We start from the raw sequence: 25,478 nt of genomic DNA, 5'->3' as shown, positions 1-25,478 counted from the left end.
GAGGATGGGCCAAAACCTTGGTACCCTGCACCCACATGAGACCGGGAAGAGCTCCTGGCTCCAGATCAGCACAGCACTGGCCATTGTGGTCACTTGGGGAATGAATCATGAGATGGAAGATCTTCCTCTCCATCTCTCCCCCTCTCTGTATATCCGACTTTCCAATAAAAAAAATTAATCTTTAAAAAATAATAAAGTGCATATATGAGTCATTGCACTAAATTACACTAAAGGCCCACTCACCTTAGTATTCTGTTAGGAGTTCAGGAAGCCAGGTGGGGAATGACTTCATTTTGACAAATTTAAGTTATGCAAGGCTTGCATCCTATTCCTATTCAAAACTTAGCTCTTCCAGCTTTTCAAATTCATCAATATAGTACGTAAGGTAATACTTCTTTACATTTTTCTTATCTGCCTTTGTTAGCAAAAGTGAGACTAGGTTTATTAACATTTCATTGTGAAGAGAAATGTTATTCTCTAGTATTTGCATTAAATTTTTAAGTTTAATATTAATTTGATTATGAACCTGTAAGGGATTTTCTTTTTAATGAATTTGTAGTTAAGGATTATCTAAATAGGGCATTCTTATTAAAAGTGATGAAGGGACTCGGCTTCCCAAGTCATCCCAATCCACCATTCGGAACATGACATTTTGTTTTCTAAGATGCACAACCAGACATGAAGCATGGCAAAGTGTTATTTCAGGCCTTTTGTCTAAACCCACATGGAGTCCCCAATCCCATCATTCCAGGTGTAAGAATGCGCCAGCCAAAAGGAAGTGCAATCATGAGACAATGCTGACAAAGACTATTTGCTCCAATTCCTGAGGCCATTTCAGAGTTTGCAAAAACAGTATACCCAATTTCCCCCACATTTCTCCTCCATTATGCTGCCACATTACTTATAAAACCGTAAGAACTGATCTGTCTATTGGATGTTGCATTTCAATTGAATGTTAATTTTCATATTGCATTTTTTTGTACCTTGGACCAACACTTTTTCCCCCACATGGTTCTGAAGTGCACATAGACCACTCAGAAGACCAGACCCACCTACTTACAATCCTACCTTGGGTCTTTCTAGGAAAGAAGTGCTTTTGGGTAATGACTCCCGTTACATTTTTCCTGGATACATGGTATAGGGAAGAGCACCCAAAGAGAAAAACAGGATGTCTCCATTGGGAACACCTTCTTCACATCCCTGATTCAAAGGAGAAATGGGAAATTCAACAAGACAGCTGTTATTTGTCCACAGGAGATTGCAAGTAAATATGAAATAGCTTTTTCTAAAGGGCAGTATGTTTCATACAAGCCTTTCCATGATTCAAGTTCTACCTGCCCCTAATGCCCTTCAGTTTGACCCATCTGGAGCATTTTTCCTGGAAGGCAGGGGAAAGGGTTTACTGGTTTCCTCAGATTGCTGTAGTGAAGTGCAAACTCATTGCCTTGGGGCAACAAAGTTATTAAGAGTACTGCAGGTCTGTAAACAGATCAGTAGGTTGGTTTCTGATGCATGGCTGCGGGACAGCTTGTTCCTGCCCTATCGTTAGCTTCTAGTGATGTGCTGGTCACCTCTGGTCTTCCTTGCTTAGTAGACTGCATCATCCCATCTGGCTTCAACCTCACAGTATAGTCCCTTAGGGTCATAATTTCTTTCACAAGGGTATCAAGACTAAATCACCATCCTAATGACCTTGTTTTGGTTTACAAGGAACCTACTTCCAAATAAAACCATGTTGACAGCTGATGAGGATTAGGACCTTAACATCTTTAGTGGGGTGCACTCACACCCGTAACAGGTACACAGAAATCTACAGTCTCCTGGGCACACCACTAAGTACACTGCTAATTTGAGTGCTATCAATCTGAAATTATCACAGCCCTGTGCCTATGAGCTTTTACTAACTTGCATTATTAGTTGTGCAGATCTTGAAAGCCCAGGAAAATTTTGGCCTAGAAACTGCTGAAAGCAGAGTGGAATGAGATCTGGCATAATAGTATTGTTTTGTTCTGACACACTTAAAAACCACTCCTGGGAGTCCTGACCTTAAAAATCTGCTCTAGGAACTTCAACCTTGAGCTGATACAAAACTAAAATGAACTGAGTTGTACGAGTTCCATGAGGTACCCCTACTGTCACGCAACTATGAAGCAGTCCAATAAAGTGAATGCCAATGAAGTGTTAACAATTCTATCAGAGCAGCAGCATTGAGGTGCTGGGGAACCCCAAATCCTGCAAATGCAGCCTTTTATGTGGTTCTTTTACTCTTGTAGAGCTCTTCACTGGTCAGTAACTGTTAACATTTCATCCTGTCCAATCCCAAGGTTCAAATTTGGTTAACATGCCAGAAGGTTCTGAAATCCCATTACTGCTAGTTCTTATCCATTTTATCTTATTTAATCCCCATAGCAACTCTATAAGGGGTGAAGCACATTTGCCAAGGATCAAGCTGCAGATGTCGCACACTACATCCTATTCTTATGAGCTCCCCCACCATCGATAATGCTCTAAACCAAACTCAAAATAAGGCCCCGATGACCAGGACTCCCTGTTTTAGTCACCAACACTAATTTTCCTTCATTCTCTCAGTATGCAAGTAAAAGCGTATTTCCAGGATATATCAGAGGTAAACAGACTATGGACTGCCCTCTCTAAACTAGAGATAGAAAAAGGGAGACTGGCAATTTGGAGCACCAGAATTAGAACTATCAAAAACCTTAAAAAAAAAGGTTAAGATCACATTTGAGAAATGTACTGTAGAAGGCAGGGAGACTCAAGAGCTCAAACCAACAGGGTTGATAGTACACTGGTCTGGTGCCCACGCTGCCCCAAGCTATTAACAGCCTCCCTAGTGACTACAAAGTAATGAAACAGCAACATTCATCAAGATTCTTCTGGAACAAGCCAGTGATTTCAGTACAGGCTCGGGACTGCACAGCTCAGCCTTAAACGTACGTAACACGCACCTGGAAGCCTTGACCCATCCACGACGTTCACCTGGGACTCATGGAATCCAACTCCAGCTATGGAAGCAACATTTTAAGCTGCCACCTGATTCCAATGTGCTGCTAAGAACCTCAAGAAGCACAGAGTGAGGAAGGAGAGCAGCCAGAGAGCCTCTCTGGTCTTTCCTGACACTCATAGCCTAAGTGGCAGCTCTGCAAGCCAAAACAACATCCACCAAGGCAGGATTCTGGTGTTCACACTGTAATAGAGTATTACTTTGCCATGAGGCCCAGCCCCTTTCCTAAAGAAGATCACCACGAGGGACACAGGACAGGCCAGAGCCATAACCCCTCGAGACACAGTAGCTTGTATCACTCAGGTGAAGACAATGACACAGGGAAAAAAATCCCCAGGCCCCAAAGCAGCTTTATCTGCACAGAGAAGTGAATCTGCATACTAAATTTGAGAGGTAATGAAACCAAAAAAAAAGCTGTTGCTAGTTGCATTACTGGATGCAAATCATCAACACAATAGATAACCAAGAAATATCTGTATAATGAAACAAAAGCAAAACCACTTAGGAAACACAAAACCTAAGATATTACATGTTCCAAATACGATTTGCAGCGGTTGGTTATGTCAGTAAGCCTTAGGTTTTGTCACATATTAATCCACAGCTTTAATCCAAGTGTTACGGGAGCAAAGCGATTTTGAAGTGTTCAGCAACACAGGTTCATTCCATCCAGAACCTGTGTATGCACAGGCCAAGGAAGAACAAGGCTGATTCTACTTTCCATCTTGAGCTTATTGCACCTCACAGGGCTACAGCTGTGACTGGCACACAAAATATACACCACATGCTGTACTGTATTTCGTATGAAACAATTATCCTGCTCACATGAAAAATTAGTTGACATGGTCATTGAAATGACAGCAAAGCCTGTTAAGCACACCCCTCTGACAGTTTGTGTAGAAAATTCCACTCCTGAAGCAAAGAAGCTGAGCAAGGTCACTGCCATCAGAGCAGAGGAGGGCTCTGTGCACACACACACAGCCCTCATAGTCTGACAGACGCCCCTCTGCTAAACGTCTCCCTGAAACGCAACAGCACAGCAAACCTGGACCCCGCAACAGGCACAGTTTGACAAAAACGTGCAGCAGCTTCCAAGAACTGCTGTGACAGTGGCTACAAACTTAAAGATCGCTTTTCTTGTAAGCTTAAGAGATTGCCAATTGCGTTACTTACTGTTCCAGCAGCAAGAAGAGCAGGATAGGCCTCATCCACACAAAATCCAAGTGTTGGGGTGAGATTCTTACCAGCAGCTCTCAGGAGCAAAGGCGGCCTGGTCTTCCCCTAGGAGCAGTTTCTCCAGCTTCAAAGCTAGCCAGAGCAGGACTGAGGCCTCCTGCCTCCCTCTCCCCTTTTAACGACTCATGATTGATTACTAGGACCACCTGGAGAACACAGGCACCCACTTTAAGGTCAGCTGAGGTGCATCTCCAATTCCATCTGCAACTTCACTCCCTTCTGTTTGTGCGGCTACTTAGTCACTGGTTCGAGGAGTTGGATGTGGGCATCAGGTTCAAATATTTAGCAGTGTGGTGCTAACTATAAGCATCTCCCTATTACTATCAAAAAAATTTACAAAAACAGTGAAGCTATTTTTAGGAAGTCTGCAGCTTTTTTTTTTTTTTTTAGCTGACTCTGACAGTGGCCTCATAAGCTCGGAGCACCCAGTTATACCAAATCCATCCCACCCTTCTAAAGTTTCTCAGACATCCCTGTTTCCATTATGTGCAAATCTTTACATATATGAAGTGTATATATACATACATGTGCAAGTATTCCCAGACCTGACTTCTCAGAAAAGCGGCAATTTTACCATGTTTATAGGGCCCCACAAATTAACTTTTCCCCAGGTTCCTAATGTGTTGTGCACATCTATGCATGCGTGTGTGTGTGTTAACCAAAATACATAAATCATCAAGGAACTCGTGCCTTACTCTTTCTGCCAGTTCCTTGTGAATGCTCTGACTCACAGATTCTAACAGTGATTTGTGTTCCTTAATGTCTTTTAAATTACAAATGACTCAAGAAAGTACTGTCCATAGAGAGAAATGGAACTACGAAACAATGAAACAATGGTTTGAGTACCAGGAGGCACATAGGAACTACACATATGTTTATATATGTTGGGTCAGTGGTCTAGAATCTTCTTTGTATTATAGAGAACTGAAGAAATTGCGTCTCTCCCTAAAAATACACACAACCACATGCACAAATCTTGTGCACTCATTTTCACAGCCTCTACACCACTCCCACCCTTACCCACCAAATCATCTACAGGTGAAGTTGGGAAAGAACCATTCAACACTTGCCCAGGACACCAATTAGCTAGAGCCTGTGCAAAGAAATTAAGCATTGTGAGAAGTAGCAGAGGAAATGATGAGCTTAAAAAACTGTTACTTTGGGGGTTGTGTTTTAAAGACCTATCATAAAAAAATACTTGTTCCTTAACATTAAGCTGAGAGAGATGGGTTAATTTTGTATCTCTCCTCTAGGGAGCCATGACCAGGCCGCCCATCAATACCATCTTAATTCTCTAAATGTGAGATGCATAACCACTGTGACACATGCGCAAGTAAAAGGCAAGTTCTCATAAAAATATTTTGAGATTTATTATTTAAAAGACAGAGAATTAAACAGAAATAGAAAAGGATCCTTAGCATACTCTTTCACTCGCCAAATGCCTGCAAAAGCCAGGACTGAGCCATGCTATAATCAGGAGTCAGAAACTCCTTCTGAATTTCACACATGGCTAGCAGAAACTCACATACTTTAGCCATCACCTGCTGCCTCCCAGGTACATTAGCTGGGAGTTTGATCATACAGGGAGGAGCCAAGACTCATATTGGGCACTCTGATATAGGATGCAGGCATCCCGAGCAGATGTCCAACCTCCTACAAGTAGATACCCATTCCATAAAAGGTTTGATAGGTAGGGTACAGCATAAATTCCAGGCACCTGAGCCCAGTGATCTATAATCCAAGAACCAGGCCTGACTGGTGTGACTTACTAAGCAGTAACTTACCTAAACTGAGGAAGTTTGACTCCTAATTCTGTGTGCCTGACAGCCAAACTGTGATTAGGGTATACAAAAACACAGTTTACAGAGCCAGGTTGACTGTGGTTAAAAATCCTAGTTCTACCAGGCACTGTGTGATCTTAGGCAAGTTCTTGACCCTTCCTGTGCCTCAGGTTTTTCATTATCAGCCAATAAAGATAAGACTACCTCACAGAGTTTCTGTGAGGAGTGACTCAGCTCATTTGTGTAAAACACTTACTGCCTGGTAACAAAGTAACATCACAGAAGTATTTACTGCACCAATTATGATGCTTATGATGGTTCTTACTATTGCCACTAATTGAAGCCTACCCTAGTGAAGAGCTCGTTTGTAAAGATACAGGATTGTTATTAACTAGGATGTTGAAGAAGCACCAGTGTCTGTGGGAAGTTCTCATATCAAGTAACCTTTCCTTCAACTCCTAGAAAGCCCATGTCTCCTACATGGGCTATGTTTAGACAATTCCTAGCTATTTCCTCTATAACTAATGCAAGAAGGAAATCTACCGTTTATTGTTTTCTTCCATTATGTTTACGGAGTATGTTTTTCCAAAGGCCTCTGTATTTGTTCACTTGTCCCTCAAATCTCCATTAGTGTTTTGCATTTAAATTCTATATGCCAGGCACTGCCTTTGGAAAGGGTCCTAGTTTTGTGGAGCTCCCATTCATGCAAAGGGACTCCCAAAATGCAAATAAACAGAAAATAATCTCATATGTGGCAAGATGCAGATGGAGTACACAAGCCAGGGAGATGTGTTATAAAGTGGCTTGGGCTTATACAGTTGAAACATCAGAAAGTTACCCATGAAACTACATGATAAGAAAGGGAAGGCGAGAAAATGAAGAGGGAGAGGAAGGAAGGGCCATGCCACAGGGTCTGAAAAACAAATAGGAATTTCTATATAGCCCTGAGTCCAAAAAGGACTTTGGAGGGTTTTAAGCTTGGGGTAAATAGATAAGAGTAGAAGCAGTGGGAAGGTCAGACTAGCGTCACAATGGCTTAGTATCAGAAGTGACACTGAAAATAGAGACGTGGACATATCTGGACATAATTTAGAGGCAGAATTGGCAAGGACTATTAGAATTATTAGGATGCTGGGAAGGATGATTCTGATGTTTCTGAGCTGTGCGTCTGGATGGATAGCAGCATCATTTGCTGAGATAAGGACAACTGAAGAGGCAGGGGGGTGTGCAATCCAGATTCTGTTGGGACCTTGTAAGTAAGGTAGGGATGCCAGTTAGAGGCATCTCAGTTGGGAAGCAGGAAGCTAGAATCTTCAGTTGTTTAGTACTTATGACAATACCAGTCCTTGGAGTGGAGATTCTGTTTGTCTTCCATTTCCTCTTTTACCCCTGTTCCTACTTCCTAAGTATAATGTGGGATCTCATGAAATTTTGATGTCCCCAAAGCTCTTTATAAGCACATACTGTTTACTCTTTCACACACAACTGAGTGGCAACATGAAAGCAATGGAGAATGCAAACTAAATATTCTAATGTAGTTACAAAGAATGCTAGACAAAGACTCATGAAGTGAAGGTCCCCACAAAATATAAAACACCCAAGAAAACAAATCAGGCCTAGATTAAAATCCTAGTCCATTCATTTTTTTTATTTATAAAACTTACAGGGAGCTGGAGTATATCTTGGACCCTTAGTTTTTTCAATCTTCAAAATGGGAACAACAATCCCTGCCTCATTGATTCTTTATAAAGATGAAATGTACCAGCACCTGCGAGGACTTCCGCAGTGCCTGACACATTATGGACACAATAATTGTGTTTCTCCCTACTTTTCAACTCTCCCTGAAAATTCGTACTCAACATTTCATATCTCCAATTTGTGAGAATCGGATGTAGGAAAAAAAGTGATCAGTAAGCTCATTTTCGTATTCAAATGGAAATTTGCAAGTGATCCTCTTAACAACAAGCAGATAAACTTTTTGACTAAAGCTGCTTTTTCAAATATTTAGTTAATTAACAGAGAGAAAGAGAGAGTTTCTATCTACTGGTGCATTCCAAATGCTCATAGCAGCCTGTGCTGAAACCAGGAGCTGGGAACACAATCCTAGTCTCCTGGTGGGCTGCTGAGAGCCAGCAATGCTGCTTCCTTGGGTGTGTAGTAGCAGGAAGCTGGAGTCAGAAGCCCAAGAAGACAACTGAATGTGTGCATTCCTATTTAAGGCTTGCAAGTCTTTTTTTTTTTTTAAGATTTATTTATTTTTATTGGAAAGGAACACATACAGAGAGAGGTGAGAAAGAAAGGAAGATCTGTCCGATGATTCACTCCCCAAGCAGCAACAATGTCCAGACCTGCGCCGATCCAAAGCCAGGAGCCCAGATCTTCTTCTGGGTCTCCCACGCAGGTGCAGGGTCCGAAGATTTTGGGCCGTCCTCAAATGCTTTCCCAGGCCACAAGCAGGGAACTGGATGGGAAGTGGGGCTACCGGGATTAGAATCGGCATCCATATGGGATCCCGGGGCATGCAAGGTAAGGACTTTAGCCACTAGGCCACCACACCAGGCCCAAGGCTTACAAATCTTAACTGTTAAATAAAATTCTTTCTACTGAAGCTGCATTTTAACCTAAAATCAGCACATCTTTCTGTAAACTATTGGCATCCTTAGACTGGGATATACTGAGCATTCACAGAAGAAAATAAAACACAAAAACCATTTTCTTTCCAAATCAAATATTCTATGGCGTATATAAGTTTGCAGAGGAGTAAATGAAATCTCACTGACTGAGCAACAACTTAGTCCCCATCGCTCCGTGCAAGCAGAGGCTGAGAGAAACCAAATCCAAAGTTCCTCAATTCAGGCTTTCCCCAGCTAGAAGAGGAGTTCTCAGCTCTGGTCAATCAGGCTGTGGACTGCAGACAGGTGAAAATTGTGAAGAAGCTCCCAGAATCCCAGGAACTCAGAGGGAAGAGTAGCTAAGATAGGCGGGATACACAAGAGCTTAGCTAAAAGAGGGACTTCCTACATCCCCCACCCCTGAGTGGCCAGGGGCACTGTCAGAGCAAGAATGTGACCTCAAGGAGCAGGTGTCTGAAACCCAACTTGCAAAAGACCTTGCTTGGGCTCAGGACTTAGAAACCAAAATCAAACTTATTTAATGGCTGTGAGGGGAGTAATGTCAATTTCTCAGGACAAGGATAGTGACCCCCAAATGCAAGAGAAAGATGAGAAACATGTAAGAGACAGGAATAGAAGAGAGGGTTTTAAAGCCCTACATCTCTGTCAAGCTACCTCTGCACAGGAAAGATTGGTCAAACATTCAGATAATGTTTTTGTATGGCTTGACAATGTGGATCTTGTCAATTTGCTTTCAAGCTCTGTTCCCCCAATCTTCATGTACCCAACCACATAACTCAGCTCTCACCAGCCCCATAAGCAGCTGAGCTTATAGCTATTGGTACCCAGTCTGCATGTCAAAACTGCTTCATTTTAATGCTTGAATACATTCTGACCGCAGAGATCACAGAAAAGATGAAGAATCATGGAGAAATAGGGAAAATTTGAAAAGGCCAGAAATTCTAGCAGCAGTACCCTAGGAGGAAGCATCCTCCTACCAACCCACCCACCCACCCACAGCAGCTGTCAGTCTGGCCTTAAGTCAAGTGAGGTGGGTGTTGGCCACAGTCACAGCTGCGGATCATTCTCAACCAGCCTCTCATGTTTTGGAATGTACCCAAGAGTCAGAACTCTAATTCCCAACCTCTCTTATAGTGGTTGCCTTGGCTTTAAGCTTGAGTTCCATCAAAGAGCAGCACCCCAGCGAAAGTGCCTTTTGCAAAGGATTAAAACGAACAAATAGGATGAACAGGCTGCCTTGGTTTTTGGCAGTTTCAGCAGAGATGTTAGGCTTCCAAGGGTTGGCACCACTGAGGCCCTGGCAAGGAACCAATACCAATGGCACAGCTGCAGCATGTCCCTTATTTTTCTCTCTGGTGCTCAGTGGGTGAGGAAAAACAGCACAAGTGTCCTCACTGGCTACTGCCTTGGTCATGCATTTTACTCCTGAATCTTAACCTGGAACCAAGCAAACCCTCTCAAGAATTCTGAGTGGCAGGTGTTCGACACAGCAATTAAGACACCACTGGGATACAAATCCTATGAAGGAGTGCCTGGGTCAGCTGCTGACTTTGCTTCTGATTCCAGTTTCCTGCTAATGTGCACCATAGGAAGTAGATGGTGATGATGACTCAAGTACTTGGGCCCTGCCACCCATGTGGGAGACCCAGAGGAAGTTCTTGATCCTATCCCTGGCCGTTGTTGACATTTGGGTAGCGAATCAGTGGGTGGGTAAAAAACTCTTTCTCTGCCTTTTAAATACATACAAAATGTTAAATGAAGGAAAGAATTATTTGAAGAACTCACTATTTTCTCATTTTATCAAACTCATGTCAGCATCAGCTTCCACTGCAAAAGAAAAGAAAAGAAAAGAAAAGAAAAGAAAAGAAAAGAAAAGAAAAGAAAAGAAACGAAACGAAACCCTGACTAGTCTATGATGGCAGGCCCTTCTTTAAGAACCTCTCACTGGACAGCTTAGGAAGAGCACCATCTGTATTCACTGCTCTGAACCCCAGCACCTAAGGCTGCTCCTGGGTCCCCAGAAGTAGACAATGGAAGCTTCTCCAGAGACTTGTTCTGTGACCCCCAAGGTGTGCTTCTAAGGCAGTGGGACATTGTAGCCTCCCCAGTCAGGAGTCTTCACTGTTTCCATTCACAGAGGAGGCTGTTCCATAGTCACTGGGAAGTCCATTATCAGCCACTCTAGGATTTGTTCTTGCCTGTCCAGGGCTCTACCTTGGGTGATAAACTTGGTTCATATTAACTCATATCTATGTGCAGGGGAGGCAAGAAATGTCTAGAGTTTTAATCCAAGCCATAAGAATGATAGCAAATGGGTTTTCATGTCTCTGGGAGCCAAGCAAGAGTAATTGGCAGGTTCAGCTACAGCAGATATGTTAAACAGAAAGAACTCTGAAGAATTCTTCTCCATCAGCTGTTAGATAAAACTATATTTACTATTCATGGTACAACAGTTCTTACATAGGTTCATATTCCTCGTGATACGATGGTTCTGTGGGTAACACAAAAAACCTCTGAGAAGCTATGTAGAACCTAAAACCTTACAGGGCATGCACAATGTGCACACATGTTGGAGTTAAGCTACCGCGCAGGAGAGAGCCTAGGTCAGGAGGACAAACACACAGTGGGTGTGGGTGAACACTCCTTGTAGTAAGATGCCAGGCTAGGCTCTTGACCTAGGCTCTCTCCTGCACGGTAGCTTAACTCCAACATGTGTGCACATTGTGCATGCCCTGTAAGGTTTTACATTATACATTCTCAGAGGTCTTTTGTGTTGCTCACAGAGTCTCATGCTAAGTAAGTTAAAATTTCTTTCATCTAAATAAAATGTACCATTTTACCAAATAATTCAGATACAGTAAAACATTCTTTTCTCAAAAAAGCCTTGCATGAAAATTAGGGGATGTTTTTCTTTGTATTATCACCACCTTAACAGAGATTATTTAAAACTAGACTACCTGGGTCTGGCATTTGGCCTAGTGGTCAATATATCCAAGTCCCATATCCAAGTGCCTGCATTCAATTCCTCACAGGCTCCCGGTTTCAGCTTCCTACCAATGCAGACCCTGGGAGCCAGTGGTTATGCTCAAACAATTGGGATGTTGCCAGCCACTTTGGAGACCTGAAATGAGCTCCTGACTCCTAGCTTCAGCATTGGCCAGTGCAGCAATTTGGGGGACTGAACAAATCGATGGGAGCTTTTTCTCTCTGTGTCTCTCAGATTTATTTTAATTTTTAAAATACTAGACAACCTACATATCACTCATTAATAATTAACAATGCTAGATGACCCTGTATCTTATGATTCTAAATTCTGTGCTTTTCTCACTGTATCATTCTCTGCTTTTCCAATGAATACTTGTTAAATTTACCTGAAAAAGAGTTTTGAGAAAAGTAACACGCCTGAATTAAAGTATGAGTCAGAACAGACAGTCATAAACCAAGGTCTCCTGATTCTCACCCGGAACTGCATTTCAAAGCAACTAATTTCTCTTGTGATTTTAGCTGTTTACGTGCTCAGCTCAAGTGCTGGTTAACACTATAGGTAGCTGTCTTACAAGAGCATACAAATTACGTATCATATAAAAGTCCATTTTCTTTTTCTCTTTCCTATGTGGTTAATTAGCAGCCTCATTACTATATTTTCCCCAGCAAAAAATGAAGAGATGTATTATGACATTATTGAATAATTTCAAGCTGTGTCTGTAAATTACATCATGAAATTCCCAGTCCTCTCTTTTTTCCTCCTTCTCATGTGTTTAGTCATCAATCCTACAAGCATGTGCCAAGCTCCTGATAGGAGCAAAATTGCAAAAGATGCCAGAGTGTCTTATGATAAGTAAAAAGAAAAGACATCCTTGCCATCAGTGAAATTACAATATCAGGGGTAGAATGACATTTCTAGAGAAAAACTCTAATGATATGGGAAGTATGTACTGGTACAAGACGCATTACTAAGGAAGTGACAAGGGAATATGAAATAAGGAAAACTTTTATCCTAGACAGAAGCAATTTTGGGAATGATTCATACTGGGGATGAATCCTGAGATATGCATTCAAAAAAATGTGGTCTTCACCTACAACTCCCCATAGCACCCCCAAATAAGCATGCAATAAAGACTATGTGCTTTCATTGCAAATGTAGCACCTTGATCATCAGAAAACTCACTTGGACATTTTCCTGGCCTGTGAGGTGTTGTGTATCTTTCTCCAGGCTGTCTGGCTCCCTCATGTCCAAACAGTTGCTACCCTTAAACTTCTGCTACATGGAAACCCTGGGGGCCAATGTAGATAGAACATTGCAGAGAGGGAGTTGGCATGCAAATTGGTCAAAGGGAGAAATACAAAGTGGGTCTCTATGCCTCCTGGTAAATGTTTGCAGTGGTCCTTTCCCTCACAGTGCTCTGGGATTTAAGGAACAGCTCTGCATGTCTCTGTCATCCCATCTGTCTTCAGGCTGCACCCCTGAACTATCTTCTGTGTCATCTGTCCTATGCAAGCTTTCCTTTCCAAAGCCTCTGCCCTGAGGTGTCTCCCTACTGTGCATCTCTGTGACCTTGCAATTTCACTTCGGGTTAATAGTCAAGTTAAGTTACAAATAAGTGCACAAATAGAATCAATCAAACAATGGACCACTGAAAGACACCAAGCAGACTACTGGACAAGATATATGTGAAAGGGGATAAGTCCAAGCCAGGTGACTGATTACAACAACAAACTGTGTGATAGCCATCTCTTCCACGCACAATGCATAGAGACAAACACTATTAGAGAGTCCAAAATGAGTGTTGAATAGCTATGTCAAGATCTGACTCCAAAGACCTATTAGAGTGGGCTGAGTAGTTAATTGCTCCAGCAATCACGATAGTGTAGGTTCTTCATAGCTTAACATGACAAATGTGGAGATTTAGGACATTATGTCCAAGAGAGGCTGGAAGAAGAACAGACTGCGTGTGGGCCTGGATTATGTGGGCACCTGCTGCAGCCTAACTTTCCAGACACTGTGACAGTTTCTATACACTGTCTAGAGGCTAGTCTCTGAAATAAGACATGTCACATGTCAAAATCACTCTCTAAGCTTTCAAAATCACTCCAAATTCTGCTCCATCAACAACACAAGAGCAAAGATAGCATTCTTTCAAGATGACATCAACAATGTGCAGCAGCAATGAATTTTTTTCTAAATAAGTCTTTGCTTGTGAGCATGTTGCTAAATATACCATCTAGGGAAAAAAACAACTGTGAATGGTCGTATTATCTTTACTTATTAAGAAAGAAAGGTGCAGTGGAAGACAAGTTGAAGAGTTCTGTTTTTTATCATTAATATTATTTTTCACAGGAAAATATTATTTTATACATTTATGGAATAGAATGTGATGCTTTGTCAAACAGATATATAGGTAAACATGTGTATGAATATGTTCTTATATAAACCTATAATGGAGACTAACATACTGGAAAGTAAAACTTCATTGCAGAATGCATCTCTACTTCCCCAATAAATGGAATACTCCCAATGAAAGTGTTAAATATACCTTGACATTATAATACTAGATTTTCCACCATTGCCAATACTTACAATGCCATGATATACTTAAATAGCAGAATATTGGACTTGTGACTGTTGCTGAAGAATTATACTGTTGTAATAAGTGAGGGGGAAATATGTGAAGGGAGATTGGGGAGGAAAGAAGGGAGTGGAGGAAGAAATCCCTATACCTACAGAACTGTATTATGGAAAATAAGAATAACAATTGAAATACAAAAAAATTGAAATACAAAAATAAGAATAACAATTGAAATACAAAAGAATAACAATTGTTACACATGTAATAAAAAGTATTAAATCAAGTTAACTATCTCACCAAAATTTCCTTTAATATTTATGATTCCAACAGCAAAACAAGTTTAAGATAATTTATTCAAATTGTATCATAGGGTTCAGATTCCATTTGGTTTTTGTAACCTATTATCAGGGGAAAATAATGAATGGAAATAAAACTGCCCCAGATAGTCCTCTGGGTGTTGCAAGTTTATGACTCAGAATTCAATCTTTGCCTTCACTATGGTTTGGATGTGATTCAAGTGCACCCCCAAGGGTATTAATATTAGAAAATTAGCCCCCAGTGTGGTAACATTGGGAGGTGGTGGGGCCTTTCAGGGCTGGAACCTTGTAAGAGGTACAATATAGCCTATCAAGGTCAAATCTGGTAATTCACAGACAACAGACTCAAAGCGGCACTAAACAACAATAAAACTACTATACCAATGCATGAGGGGGGAATCGGGTGCGAAAAAAAAAAAAAAAAAAAAAAGAGATGATGGGTCACTGAAGGCAGGACCCTCAGAAGGGATTAGTACAGTCTTATTGGAGCATGCTTAGTTCCTGTGAGTTAGAACAGAACTGGCTGCTGTCCCCTCAGATAATCTCTGCCTCTAGCACATGTTCCTACCATGAAACCCTCACCAGAGGCTAAACTAATGGGCTGCTCAATTTGAAGGAAATGAGTCATATTCCTTTTTGAAGGACATAGCCTCAGGCTTTTTAGTACAAGAAACAGACAGATACAACCTTTCAACGCAATAGCATCATATCAAGAATGCAGCCTGTATGCTAGGAAACTGAAAAAAATGGGGATGGGAGACATTCAGAAAAGCCAAAGACCACATTGTTAGGAATCGAAGAAAGAGGACAGTTAGCTCCCCATCTCCTAGAGTGTACCCTTGCTTAGACTCTGGGGCTTGCAGGGGTGTTTTTGGTTTAATGTCTATGCAGGGCCCAGGCATTCATAGTTTTTAAAGTACTAATAGTAGAGCCCCTGGGAATGCAGGCCAGGCAATATAATTTTTTAAAGTTTCCCAGGTGACTCTGATGTGCAGCCAAGGTTGAAAATAACTATTTTATAGGAAACTAAGTATTTGTGCTAAGGATCTTATTTTGAAGACATCTACTTGGAATCCAAGAATGTCTTACAAAAGGAAAATTTGACTTTAAGAATAAAAGAAACACATTCCAGTGCTTTATCAGGGTACGTGTGTGTGTGTGTGTATGCAGGTGTGTGGGCATATGTGTGTCTTTTATGAACGTGTACCACTGATGTAACTTAGTGATTATTATCCACATTGGGAACTAGAACTTTTATAATAATCTGATGAAGGCTCTATCTTTCTCCATAGAAATATACATAAATCCAGGTTTTGGCAGATTTAGGACTATCACAGACTTCCTGAAACCAATGTTAAGAACCTTCAATGTAGGCATAGACTTTGCAAGCTACCATCCAAGGAATAAATAAGCAGTTTTTAAAAATCAACCATAAGTATTAGAAAACATAAGTAGGAATCTTAATTTTGTTCCTAAATTTCTGTGGATTCTAAACAGATGAGTTCAGATGACTAGGCCTCAGTTTTAGTATTTTTATCTGTCTATAGGACAATGTAATGCTTTTAAGGTTGTGTAAAAAAATTGTACATGTGGTATAAAACTGTACATGTGGAGTGAATGAATATATGTGAAAGTACCTTGAAAAGTTGCAATTTTTATTAGGGTTATTCAGAATTAATTGAAGAAGAAACATACAATTTCTTGGGAAACTATCACATTCAGCTAGCTCTCACTTGTGTGTACTTGTTGACACACAAAGAACTTAGTAATTCTTGGGCAGGATGATCTGTCTCGGGATGATGAGTGCCAGACACAGTACTCTATATAGTCGATCTCTCTCTGCCTGCACAATAAGGATAGTCTTGCAGTGTTTTCTTTTTCTTTTTAAGATTTATTTTATTGCAAAGTCAGATATATAGAGAGAGGAGGAGAGACAAAGAGAACTATCTTTCATCCGATGACTCACTCCCCAAATGACTGCAATAGCCAGTGCTGCGCCAATCCAAAGCCAGGAGCCAGGAGCTCTTCCAGGTCTCCCATGCAGGTGCAGGGTCCCAAGGCTTTGGACCATCCTCGACTGCTTTCCCAGGCCACAAGCAGGGAGCTGGATGGGAAGTGGAACCAGGGCTGCCAGGATTAGAACCGGCGCCCATATGGGATCCCAGGCGTGTTCAAGGCAAAGACTTTAGCCACTAGGCCATGGTGCTGGGCCCACTGGCAATGTTTTCAAACTGCTAGAAAATCCACTCTTCTAACTTGAAAAACTTCTACATACATTAGAATGCAAAGGAAAGGTGAAAGTTTTAAGAGAAATGAAACCTAAGAGAAAGATTTTCACAAGATCCTTGAAATATTTGTTTCTTCCCCTACTTCCTACTCTACTTGAAGCCTCGGGGACTTCCCTTCAATCCATTGGCTATGAGAGGACCACTACCTAGGTAACTGAGTATCCCCACTCCCAAGATATTAAAAGAGACAAACCTGGGGTTTAAAATGAAGCCCTGTTGCTGGCATTGTGGCCTGCTGGGTTAAGCTGCTGCCTCGGATACCTGCATTCCATACCAAAGTGTCAGTCTGAAACCCAGCACCACTGTTTCCAATCCAGATTCCTGCTAATGCATTCTGGGAGGCATCAGATGATGGCTCAAGTGATTGGGCTCCCGCCACCATGTGGGAGACCAAGGTGGAGGGGGCTTGTCGTTGGTCTCCTAGTCCAGCTTATTTCAGCCCTGATGCCTCCCAAGCAAATGAAAATAAATGCATAAGCATCAAGAAAGCATCTTTCACAGCTGCTGGTTTAGAGTTAGAGTTCCAGCTCATGGTAAGATGTCAACCACAAGCACATACTTTATACACAAAGAATAAGCAAAGCTAGGCTAATGGAAAGATTCCAAAGCCTTCGCTCTTGTAGGTTTAACATTTCCCATTCATCTCATTGTATAAGTTTTGACAGAAAGAAATGAAAATTGTGCATCGAGGGTCCAATACTAATACTGAATTTTGATTGCTATCTTCCACTCCTCAGAAAATATATTAAATAAAATGCAGAGTCACGTAGTTCAAGCTACTGTCTGTTTCTCATAAAGGAAAGTGCTTTATATGCAGAAATTTCAAGTGAGAGGGGATGCTAGGACTCCAAAAGCACCTATTATCAAACAAAGCAGCCAGAAAATGAACGCACTGGAGATGGCTATGACCACAGTCTGGGACATCAGCCAGTGTCTTCCTCTCACGTGGTAGCAGCATGTTTTTGAACTATTTACTGCACCCACTAAGCCTCTCTGAGTGCTGTAGCTCTTTGACAAAATGTCTTCCCTTTTTTTAGACCACTGCTTTAACTTTCTGGTTACTCTTTCTACAAAGACTTGCTGGCTATTCACGGTGAATGAAGCAATGAAAAGGAATGGCATAGAAGACTAATCAGGTTGTTTTGTGTATGGATATATGCATCTATATTATACTCTCTTGCTCATGTGTGTATGTGATGGATGAGTCATTGGAACACCTAATGAACTCAGTTCTCCTCCTCAAAAATAAGAGGAGGGTGGCAGGGCTGGGGGGGTAACATGGGCAGCAGAGATGGTAGAGTAGAAGTACCACTACGCTCCGAAATCTGTATTATGAAATAGGTAAAGTTTGTTCATGTTATCTAAATAAGTTAAAATAGCAAATTAATAAAGTAGCTAAACCTCTACAGAAAATCAAGGTACCTCTTCCACCCCTTCCAGATGCAGAACAGTGTGCTCTATAACCTCATAATACACCCTTTGCTAAAGCAGCTCTTCATCCCAGGCAGGGGAAGAGTGTCTCTACTTCAGTGCTGTGGCTCATCACCCCATTTCCCTTCCCAGCTGTGGAAATCCAGGTCTTCTAGAGCTGTGTGTGTGTGTGTGTGTGTGTTCTCCTCAACCAAGGACATTATTCTGAATTACAGATGGTTGAAAAATTGCATGTTTTAGGTGATCTCATATTCTGGTTAATTGATATATATCACTTTTATAAATTATAAGGTCTCAAACACATGGAGAAAAACAATCTCAAGGTATTCATCAGGAAAATGAACACCTACCACATTAAATAACAATCATATACCTTTTTTTGGACAATTAATATTTTGTTTATATATATCATGACTAATAGCAATGAACAGTAATTCATCACTTTGGAAAAGTAATCAGGAATTCTAGCTGCATAAAATTATAATTGATTGACATTCATCTCAGCTATATATTGGCAGCGAAATACGGGGCAAAAGGAGACTTTAGGATGGACCATATCAATCAGTGGACGACCTCATCGAGCGAAACTGGCAGTGATTCATAACTGGAGAACTATTAAAACCACTTGAGCAAATATCTCAGAGCATGCCCCACATCCGGGACTTGGGGTGGGCGGGAAAACGGGTGGGGATTCTCCCTCAATATCCCCCTTTGCCTCAGATACATGATGGAAACAACATGGACATAATAGTATTACCCACTTCCCTATACCCTCTGAACCTTTTTTTTTCTTTAACCATAATTAACTATGTAAAGATTGTCAACAACAATACAATAAAATAGATTAAAAAAATAAAATTATAATTGATTGAGACCCTTTGTCACCCTGACAAAAGCAAGTAATAAAGTCATTATGAACCATTAATAGACAAAATTCTTTTTAGCTTCTTTTGGTTTGCAAAGATCCCTTATATAAAGCCTAGTATGTACAAACTAAGCACAATAGATAAGAACAAAATAACAAGATGTATTTAATCCAGACAGTTCTGCAGATAAGCAATTTGTCTACCATTGGTAGAATTTTTCTTCTTGACTGAATGTTGTCATGGGCACTCAGCTTATGTGATGCGTTTTACCCTTAGCACATTCAAGAATGCATGGTAGTGTCAGCCTCATATTATAGATACAGACTGAGAACCATCAAGATGATGTACATCATGCTGACAAGATGCCAACCCAGAGGTTATTCAGTGAATATTCAGGCATCCATTCTAATCAATGAATGACAAAGGATAGCCTGTCATAATACAATCAATGGATTCAACCAACTGTGGATCAAAAGTATTTTTTTAAATGCTGCAGCTATACTGATTGTATACAGTTTTTCTTGTACCATCATCCAATGCAGTAACAGTAGTTCACATAACATTTACACTATATCTGGCATTATAAATCATTTTGAGGGTTTTTTTATATTATGTTTATGTGAAGATATATAGGTTACATGCAAATATGTAACATATCTATATGTATATATATACACATATATACACACCATATACATGGTATGTTTCAGAATTCAATATTTACAGGGGGGCCTGGAACTAACATACATGATTACTGAAGAATGACTATACATTACTGACAAAGGAAACATCTTTCACAGATATACTCAAATATTGATAGAAAAACCACTCTTTTTAGAAATCATATATTTAAGCTAGTGCTGTGGCATAATGGTTAAAGCTGGCACTGGTAAGGGTCCCAGTCCCAGCTGCTCCAATTCTGAGCCAGCTCCTTGCTAATGTGCCCCTCTCTCTCTGTCTCTCCCTCTGCCTCTCCCTCTCTGTAACTCTGTATTTCAAATAAAATACACAATTCCTTTAAACATTTTTCATTATTCAGGTATTATAATATGGTAAGAGGAAAATGGAAAAAAATGAAATCATGTGTTAAATTTCACAGTCAAGAGTTTTTATGGGGCCCGGCGGCGTGGCCTAGCGGCTAAAGTCCTCGCCTTGAAAGCCTCGGGATCCCATATGGGCGCCGGTTCTAATCCCGGCAGCGCCACTTCCCATCCAGCTCCCTGCTTGTGGCCTGGGAAAGCAGTTGAGGACGGCCCAATGCATTGGGACACTGCACCCGCGTGGGAGACCCGGAAGAGGTTCCAGGTTCCCGGCTTCGGATTGGCGCGCATCGGCCCGTTGCGGCTCACTTGGGGAGTGAATCATCGGATGGAAGATCTTCCTCTCTGTCTCTCCTCCTCTGTATATCTGACTGTAATAAAATGAATAAATCTTTTAAAAAAAAAAGAGTTTTTATGAAAGACAGGCGAAACTAAAGATTATCCAAGGTCTCAGAGGATGTTCCCCTTGGAACCAAACCTCTTCCATTTCTTCTTGGCCCACGGAATGTTCCTAAAAGGAAGCCAAGAACAGAGAGGAATGCAGGAAATCAAGACTCCTTAGATACAGTGTGTGTCCTTAAGAACCATGCTGATGTCATTTATTTCCACCCTCCAAGAATACTGGGACATCCTTGAATAGACAAATGATAAATATTGTCATTTAAGTCTGTAAATGTAATGGCAAATGATACTAAGAAACATACTCTAGCACAGACTCCTGCCAGAGTGTCCAATGTGAAGTGATGTGAGATTAAAACAGTTTTATTGGGGTTGGATATAGCCAACTCAGAGTAGACGGAAGTTTAATTATGAAACCTTAATGGAAATTTCTCCAGATGCTGCCACTAGCAAGGCAGTGGCCTCACTGCTGGATTACACCAGTGCTCTTTGACTTTCTCAAGACCCCCTCTCTAGGCTGTGAGGCAGCAGTTTCCATGTAAAGCTGTGCTACGGGTCTGAAGGAGCTTAAAACCTAGGCCAAGGGAGGCGAAAACTTTCTCTTTCCCCCAGAATGTCCCTCTGGAGGATACACTTCTTACAGAGTATTGCATTTTTTCTCCTTTCTCATCACCCTGATTCATCCTTTTTTCTAAAAAATAAATAAATAAATAAAGGTTTATTTTCATTTGAAAGGCAGACTCACAGAGACTAAAGGAGAGATACAGAGAGAGCAAGATCTTAAATCCATTAGTTCATTTCCCAAATGGCTGCAACAACCAGAGCTGGGCTGGTCCAAAGTTAGGAGCCAGGAGCTTCCTCCACATTACTGCATTGTCCCAGATACTAGGACCATCCTCTGCTGCTTTTCCAGACCACTTGCAGGGACTTGAATATGGGAGGCCAACTCTGCAGGTAGAGGCTTAACTTACTAATTAACCATCCATCTCATGAATTCTTTGGCCTGATCAGTTACAAGCCAATAGAGAAAGATACTCTTCCAAGAGCAGAAGCAGGCTCCGTTGGGACTGAAATCTGCACAGAAAGGTCCAATCTTCTGGCATATCCTGAGCACAAGAAATGCAGGGCAGAGATGTTGCCACATAACAAGGTCAGTGTAAATTTGGGCCATGTTCTTCTGACATAGCTGGCACCCAGCGGGAAGCTGGAATAAAGTGGAGCAGGCAGGACTTGAATGGGCCCCCATATGGGATGCTGGTGTTATAGGTAGGCTTAACTCACCTCACCACAATGCTAGTCCCATTCTTGGCTTTTTACTGTCATAAAATCTTAACAGAATGATGTGACATTTGGAGTTTCCTGTGGAATAATACAAAGGGGGTGCAAGCAGATAGGTGTATCTGTGAAACAAGGTTAGTCTGCAATGATCTTTGTTGAGCATAGTGGTCACAAGGAGGTAGAATCATTCTACCAGGATTTATTGCTGTTATCCTTCTGTGAGTTTTCTTTTATTTTTTTAAATATACTAAACATCTCTCACAATAAAGACTTTTAAAAACCAAAATTGGTTAAAGCTATGTTAAATTAATATTGAAAACATTTTTCTAAAATAAAGTATGTGAAATTTCCATGGTTTACTGTTATGTGTTTCATGATCTATTACTTATGTACTGCATATATGAGCAGAAATAATTTATGTATATGTGTAAATGGAAAAATACAGAACATGGTTGCTCTTAGCTGGTGAGAATTCTTGATATTTTTCTTTATTGATTGATATACTTTTGTATTTTCTGAATTTTATAGAAATAAAATATGTCTAATTTGATAATGTTACTTTATATATCAGCTACAATCATGGGACAATAAGGCCCGGCAGCGTGGCCTAGCAGCTAAAGTCCTCGCCTTGAATGCACCGGGATCCCATATGGGCGCCGGTTCTAATCCCAGCGGCTCCACTTCCCATCCAGCTCCCTGCTTGTGGCCTGGGAAAGTAGTCGAGGAAAGCCCCAAGTCTTGGGACTCTGCACCTGCGTGGGGGACCCAGAAGAGGTTCCTGGTTCCTGGCTTTGGATTGGCACAGCACCGGCCCGTTGCAGCTCACTTGGGGAGTGAATCATCAGATGGAACATCTTCCTCGCTGTCTCTCCTCCTCTCTGTATATCTGACTTTGTAATAAAAAATAAATAAATCTTTTTTTAAAAATCATGGGACAATAGATAGGTGGAAAGAAACAGAACCCCAATTGTGTTTCTAAATGTGTGCACATGGTATGTGGTGAGTGTTGATCTAAAGTAAACAACATCAACCTGTTAATGGTTCTTACAGCTAGATAGCAGCATGTTATTCATTTTTTTGCTCCTGTGTCTTTTCTTCTACTAATAAGCATAATGTTTTAACTGAAAATGTGGCATGGAAAATTAAAATTAGATTTACTGTAGTTTTTGATAGAGAAAAAGCTATCTATTTAGGGCACTACAATACAACACATAATGATAAGAACTCCAAAGTCCAAAAGAATCTGAAATTCTCCATGAAAATGTATGCTTTTAAATAATATTAGTATGAAATTCTTTGAACAGACACCATCTGTTGGCAGTGTTCTTGGTTTCATGTATTCCATTCCTTAATAATTCTGATTCATTTGCTGTCCATTTCTAGGTATATCTATGCCAATACCAGTCTTTGGGCTACAGGATGACTCCAAGGTCTTCAAAGAGGGAAGTTGCTTACTTGCTGATGATAACTTTGTCCTGATTGGCTCTTTTGTGGCATTTTTCATCCCCTTGACTATCATGGTGATCACCTACTTTCTAACTATCAAGTCACTCCAGAAAGAAGCTACACTGTGTGTGAGTGATCCTGGCACGCGTGCCAAATTAGCTTCCTTCAGCTTCCTCCCTCAGAGTTCCTTGTCTTCAGAAAAGCTCTTCCAGAGGTCCATCCACAGGGAGCCAGGGTCCTACACAGGTCGGAGGACGATGCAGTCCATCAGCAATGAGCAGAAGGCTTGCAAGGTGCTGGGTATCGTCTTCTTCCTCTTTGTGGTGATGTGGTGTCCCTTCTTTATCACCAACATTATGGCTGTCATCTGCAAAGAATCCTGCAATGAGGATGTCATCACGGCCCTGCTCAACGTGTTTGTCTGGATTGGATACCTCTCCTCAGCCGTAAACCCACTGGTCTATACCCTGTTCAACAAGACCTACCGGTCAGCCTTTTCACGGTACATCCAGTGTCAGTACAAGGAAAACAAAAAACCACTGCAGTTAATTCTAGTGAACACTATACCGGCCTTAGCCTACAAGTCAAGTCAACTCCAGATGGGACAAAAAAGGAATTCCAAAAAAGATGCCAAGACAACAGATGATGACTGTTCTATGGTGGCTCTAGGGAAGCAGCATTCAGATGATGCTTCTACAGACAATATCGACACAGTGAATGAAAAGGTTAGCTGTGTGTGATAGACTAGTTGCCATGGCAATGGTGGAGGACATGCTGAGCAAATTTTCACCTTTCTGGGGGGAAAAAAGTATTATGGAGAGTGGAAAAAAATTAGGCCAGTCTAATGGAACCAACAATAATATCTGTACTCCTCATTTTATTCTGTTGATGAGAAGCAGGGTTAAACGCCACAAATGTGCACTGCAAACATGTTCTGGCAGCATTTCTGCTGTGAGCTTTATGATACTTATTTTTAACATTGTAAATTATATACCTTTAAAATAATTGGCTTTTATTGTATAATTGTAATGAGGTCCTGAATAAATCTCAATTAACTTTCATTGTCACATGGAAACCTTGCTATTGGATTGTTAATTGATGGTTTGGGATTGAATTGGTTATCTCTTCCTGTAAATACAAATAGGTATCAATAGTGAAAAATCAGTTCAATTGAGTGGCCTCTTAAATAAGGAACACTTGTACTTAAAAGTTACTGAGATATATATTTTGAAAGAAAAGAAAGATCTAAGAACAGTGTTATAATCTATTGCTATGACAATTAAATGAAATACTTGACATTTTCATTCCTGTTTTTTCATAGATGCCATTTTGAAACATTGCAATAGTTGCTGGCCTTTGATGCATTTTGAGTTCTTCTGCTAAGAAGTGAAAAGACTTTAAATGTTATTAACCAATTATTGCTGCTTTCTCTTCTACTTCTTACGCTATATTATGAATTTCCAATGTGGTCTTGTTTAATATTTGTTCTTCTATGTAAACTGGGAGGATAATCTATCATTGCCAAATACATTTGTAAAAATTGCTCCTCTCAATCAGCACCACTGAGGTGTTTGGTAACTTGCTGTGAAATGACTGCATCCTGCATGCGCTCCTTTGAGCAATGAATAGTATGTTGATGTAACTGCATCGGGATTGAGCAATAAACTCAGGTTTCTGGTTGTTGACAATAGTGGAATCTTAGGACATCTCTGTAAAGAGTAGACAGCTTTCCTACTGAGACTCATCAGGTACATTGATGTTTTCGGATTAGTTAATATATACTATTTATTAAAACCATTCAGCCAGGTTCCACAGTCATCTGCTGAGTAGACACTTATGTGTGAAGCAATTTTCTAGGTACTACTAGGGAATATAAAAATAAAACAATGAATACCAACCAAAGAAGGAAGGAAGAAAACATCACTTGAGGTCAACTCAAACATTGCAATTTATCAAGTCACATTCATGTCCTGATTTTAGCTAATCTATCAATAAACATTACAAACTTGAAAAAAAATCAAAAATTGCAATTAACTTAGAAATATGCCTCTCAATCAATTACCAATTTGTAACTGCCAAAATTATGGTCAAAGTCTTTTTGTTTCATATCTCTTTAAAAAACTCATTTGTTTTAGTTAACTCACTACTATGAAACTCACCAATAAAAACAGTAAATA

At 40.7% G+C, this 25,478-nt stretch overlaps 1 protein-coding gene across 1 annotated transcript in view; it reads left to right on the top strand.

Annotated features, from left to right (window-relative positions):
- HTR2A (5-hydroxytryptamine receptor 2A) overlaps window positions 1-24,499 on the top strand; it is a 57,152-nt gene extending 32,653 nt beyond the window's left edge. Inside the window, exon 3 of the mRNA XM_004577478.2 lies at window positions 23,239-24,499. Coding sequence (XP_004577535.2) covers window positions 23,239-24,041 — 803 coding nt within the window. The 3' untranslated portion in view covers window positions 24,042-24,499. The remainder of the gene's footprint in view (window positions 1-23,238) is intronic.
- Window positions 24,500-25,478: the final 979 nt, after the last annotated feature.

Source organism: Ochotona princeps, chromosome 12 (assembly GCF_030435755.1).
Source record: "Ochotona princeps isolate mOchPri1 chromosome 12, mOchPri1.hap1, whole genome shotgun sequence".
Taxonomy (NCBI): Eukaryota; Metazoa; Chordata; class Mammalia; order Lagomorpha; family Ochotonidae; genus Ochotona; species Ochotona princeps.
This window is presented reverse-complemented; position numbering and strand designations above follow the sequence as displayed.